At 37.6% G+C, this 5,130-nt stretch overlaps 1 protein-coding gene across 1 annotated transcript in view; it reads right to left on the bottom strand.

Annotated features, from left to right (window-relative positions):
* Positions 1-3,219, bottom strand: part of LOC122790685 (cystatin-like) — a 127,018-nt gene extending 123,799 nt beyond the window's left edge. The window contains exon 1 of the mRNA XM_044058225.1: positions 2,950-3,219. Coding sequence (XP_043914160.1) covers positions 2,950-3,159 — 210 coding nt within the window. The 5' untranslated portion in view covers positions 3,160-3,219. The remainder of the gene's footprint in view (positions 1-2,949) is intronic.
* Positions 3,220-5,130: the final 1,911 nt, after the last annotated feature.

The raw sequence follows: 5,130 nt of genomic DNA, 5'->3' as shown, positions 1-5,130 counted from the left end.
TGATTGGTTTTCCATGATGAATTTGCCTTAATTTCTGGTGCTGGTGATGTTTTTGAAGTCCACCAGGTTTAACAGGCATGACCTGTCTTTGACAAAACCAAACTGTTGGATCAAGGGTTTGGAGATTACCTGTGTGCTTAAGCATTGGGTCCATGATGATTCGTTCCATGGCCTTACAGATAAGGCTGGTTAAGCTTATGGGTCTATAGTTTATGTAGTCTGAGTCACACTTTTAATACTCTTGTCAAGTGGCATATGACAAATGGAAAAAAAACTCAGTTGTAAAACTAGCAATAAAGGGTCAGTGACACAAATGCTGTTAGGCACAGTTATACTGTCACCTTAGTCAAAATATTTCCTGCATGCCAGTGTATGAGAGTGTGCATGTGTATATATATTGTTACAAACACAAGGTGCAGGGTTTGAGTCTCATAAGGGATAATTGGCTAGGCTTAAAATGGCTTGCAAGAACAGTTTGCTTAGTACTAATCTATGAACCTATATCCACTGTATATATATATATATATATATATATATATATATATATATATATATATATATATATATATATATATATATGTGTGTGTGTGTGTGTGTGTGTGTGTGTGTGTGTGTGTGTGTGTGTGTGTGTGTATGCATGTATGTATGTATAGACATACAAATATACTTGGATATATAAAGACAAACATATACAGAGAATACATTTTAAACAACCAAAGCAATACATATGATAAACACCTAATGACATGACGCATGCATTTATTTATTTAAATTATCTGTTTCCATCTAGGGGGGAGTGGTCGCATCAACACAGCCATTTCTTTGCTACTGTACATCAAAATGTTGTTAATGAAATAAAAATAAAATAAAGAGAGTCACAAGAGAGGCAAGTTTGAGAAAAGCTATGAGAAACCGTTATGTGCACTTCATACAAAGTTTTAATAAAATACACTCATTATCACATATCCAGCACATACAAATCTGACAAACATTCAAGAATGCATAGAATTGCAAGCCGGTCAGTAAGTCATTGCATGACTGTGGTTTTACAGCCACTTGAATATAAACTTAGATTACAGTTTTCATGCACACTTATGCACACAGATATGTAAATAGGAAAATATATGGAAATGCAGAGACTACATTTGCTTCAACTTTTCAGGTGTTAACCAGTGTAACTCTCTTGCAGTCAAATATTCAGAAAATGAGCGAAAGATCCAAACATTTTACCACAGTGCAGGGAAGAAAAAAGAAAATAAATTCAGTTGGATGGAATCAGTATTATACAGACAGTTACTTTGTGATTCCTGAAGGGTGTCAACTAATGGGAAAATACTTTTAGTTCAGTAACAAGAATCATTTTCAAAGTTGACATGTATTTTTATTGAAGCATTGTAAGATTTTATTCTTCTAGAATATTAGGACATTTGCAACTCACTGGGTTTGTTTCCAAGTTGCAATGCTGTCCTGTGAAATGAGGGAACTGTCTTATAAATGTATGTATGCATGAGTGCATGCACTAATAAGCAACACTATTGCTGACAATATGAAAAATAATTATTAGTGAAGGGAAAAAAGCATGTAACAGCAAGCTTGAAACAAAAACAAACAAAAAAATGCAATTGCTTAGGCTGGGATAATCAGTTTTAGAAAACACAAGCACATACTGAAAATGTCATTTCACTGCTGCAAAGGCTACAGATTTGAGTGTGTATGACTAGAAAGCATTTCTGGCTGATGCTAAATCAGTCACTGGACTAATCTAATAGCCTATGGGTGGGGGAAGGAAATACAAAGAACATGCTGTAAAGTCTCCCTCCCCCACTGAAGTTTGTGAAATCTGACCTGCAGTATCAGTATGCTAATAAGCTTCTCTGAAAACCCTGCCTCTGTGTGAACATGTGACTTACACTGCACTAAAATGTAAACAAAGTCTCAAGCAAGTGATTTTATAAACGAGATAGTGCCCCTTTAACAGTTGTATGCTGTTAATATTCATACCAATGCTGCCTTGCCACAGCAGTGGCGATGTGAATATTCATGCGGGTGCGAGGTCCGTGCGGCTGTAGGCGTGTTTGGGGCGGGATTTGCTACTGCGAACCCTGCGAGGTACTACACTTGGTGAGCCTCTTCATATCACGTTATTCAGCGCCCAGAAGACAATACTGGTAGAGTCTGTCATTACCCGTCCTACCGTAACAACTCTCGTCATTGCGACTCAAAAAATTTCACTGGGGATTCAAAACTGTGGATGCTCTTTCTTAGTTAAGATCGGTAATTTCAAAATAGACACGCATCATAACCTATTAGCCCAAGAAATCTGGACAAAATCCTGACAAAATGGGGGGACAAGCCCCATTACCCCCGTCAGAAAACCACAAGTTTAAGACGTACAGACTAAAATGTTGAGGCAAAGATCTCAACAGTATGCGAAAATATGGATAGTCGAGAGGTATAAAAATAGACTAAGCAAACGAAACTTGAAAGAAGCCAATGATCGCAAACATTTAAATCAGTTATGTGGTGCGTATGATATAATAACCCTTTATTTGTAATTTAGTAATTATTTCAATACCATGGCGGAATAATCATAGTGTTGCGAAGCCGGGTTACAGCTGGGACATGTGCAGGCGTGTGATTTACTATAGAATATAACAGTAATGACGTTTCGTTTAATACAGTTAATCCAGCTAAGTACCAACTTTAAGAACTTAGGTTAAGAGGGCAGGTTATGTTGAGTTTCGCAAACCCTACAAAAACATTCTGCTATTATTTTGTACATTTAATCGCTAATGACTTGCCCGGTTGCGTTGACACTGTGCGAACCGCCGGGTGGGTTTCTTAACTACAATAGAAGCATGGAAACTGTAGTTGCTTAGCAATGTCTCTCTCAAATGCACACACTTTAAAGTTGAAAAGCATCACTGTATTGGCCTTCACAATACCAACCTGCCTTTCTACTCCATTCACTTTCTGTACTTTCATCGTATACATATCGTTGCTGGCTTGATTGTACTTCAGAATAGCGTACTGCAATGCCTTTTGCGCTGACTTATCTTGAGGGTCAAGACTGCTCCAACCCCCAAGGAGACTATCAGCCGAAACAGAAACCACAACGATAAACAGAGCACACAACTTCATGACGGTAGGCAGTTCCATTATTACTGAAGATACTGTTTATGCAAGCGCTGCAGTTTTATACCTCCTTCCCAGTCCTACACAATAAAACATGTGACGCGACAGGCGCCGTGTGACTCCCTCCAATCATGGGGAAGTGGCCTTAGGGAACACACGCCTGTTTACTCCTGAAAGATAGGTCACACTCTTCGGAAAAAAAGAGATTTATAAAGTACAGTAAATCTATAACGTTTGTCATTGTTTATTAAGTGTAACCCACCACCTTTTCTGTAAAAAATCTCAAATTTTAGGAGAGATCGCAGAATTCTTAGCCAAAATAAGGCAGGATGCTGAAAAATCAGTATGCCGATGACATATTGATTCGCTACGCTACGTACAACTGTAGAGTCATTACAGTAACTAATTGTTTACAAGATGAAGTTTAAAGGACGTATCCGCCATTGCAGTCTTATTTAACATTTGCGATTTTTGTGGCAAAATCCGTGGATTAAAATAACTATAGGTAGCAGCACTAGTAATTATAATTAGAAACGTAAAATGTTTTATTTTGAAAAGCGTGTATTCTTTGAAATCCTTTTATTCTAGCTGTGTTTAAAATTGGTAATCCTAAAATAAACAAATATTTGATACAGTCTTTGGGCGGTTATTATTGTGCAGGTTATCTTTTGAGTTTAGATGATATTAACAGATGCAACAAAATATTCCGCGAATGCATCTGTTTATACCTGTCTTTATTTTACGTATTGCTGCACTTTTAAACAAAAAGTGTGGCAGTGTAAACAAAGCAGCTTTTAAAACCATTAGTTCCTTACGGAAAAGTGGCGCTCCCTCCATGACCAAGGGCATCCCTACTACTGCAGAATATGTGGCAGCGCTATGCCCTTGCTTTTATTGGCTACACCAAGAGAACTAGCGAAGAAAGATGGGTGGTCTTAGGAACAACAAGCAACTACAGCAGAGTCACCTACCAGAGGCTAAGGCAAATTCGGAGTTGGTCTGAGCCCAAAAGGCACCTTAACAAGTTTATTCTTTTTGCATGCAATGCATACCTCTCCGCTGTCCAGATTTTTGTCAAATATTTTTGGTCTGTTCTTCATAAAATATTTGGTTTTCTGGCAGATCATTGTGGACTGAAGTCACTAAGTAATGACAGTTATTTGAATTTCAGACTTCATGTCCTTCAGAAAATGCATGCTGACACAAACCTTTTATTCTAGCCACTTTGGAGGGTTATAAGAGCAATATTTAAAATTTGTCCCTATTATGGAGACTTTGTCCTCCCATTATGTTTGGCTTTGTTCAGATGTCTTGTGCTAAAAAAGTTGAGAGATACGATACAGAGGAAGTTATAACTCTGGAGACCAAAAGTTGCTTTATCAGCAAGCCAAGGAAGAGCGAAGAAAAATAGGTAGTGGAGCCTCTGCAAATTGGAAAATGACCAAATGAGAACAAGTGGTTCTGAGGTAAGTACACAAGCACAATACACAGCCACACAAAAGTTTAGCACTTGAACATTTTTTAGTCAAAACTGAAACTTTTCCCCACAAAAGGTTTACACTGGGAAGGCAGTCTAAATCACTTTATTTCATAGCACACTTTAATACTCTAACAGGAAAAAACATAAGTTTTCCTCACAAAATAAAGTAAAATCATAAGTTTTTCCTAAATGGGGGTTTATCTGTCCAGCTCTTGAAGGACTGCAGCAAAAAAGCCTTGAAGCTTTTGCACTTTGTCTAGCTTTCATATAGATCTCCGTACTGGCACCAAACACACCAGATAAACTGTTTAAAACCAAAAACGATCAGGAACACAATGAGAGAAGGCTCGAACTGTAAAATGATTTAATATTTCCACACACGTGAAATTAGCGCTTTCGGCGGGTAAAATAACCCACCTTCATCAGATTACACAGCTGGACATGAAGAGCTTATTTATACAACAATACATGTAGTATGTCCAATTACCTTAAAGTGCATTATTCAAACAATTAGA

Source organism: Protopterus annectens, chromosome 1.part2, assembly GCF_019279795.1.
Source record: "Protopterus annectens isolate FY-2018-M chromosome 1.part2, PAN1.0, whole genome shotgun sequence".
In the NCBI taxonomy this organism is placed as follows: domain Eukaryota; kingdom Metazoa; phylum Chordata; order Ceratodontiformes; family Protopteridae; genus Protopterus; species Protopterus annectens.
Note: the sequence above shows the minus strand (reverse complement) of the source record. Positions and strands in the feature narration are given on the sequence as shown.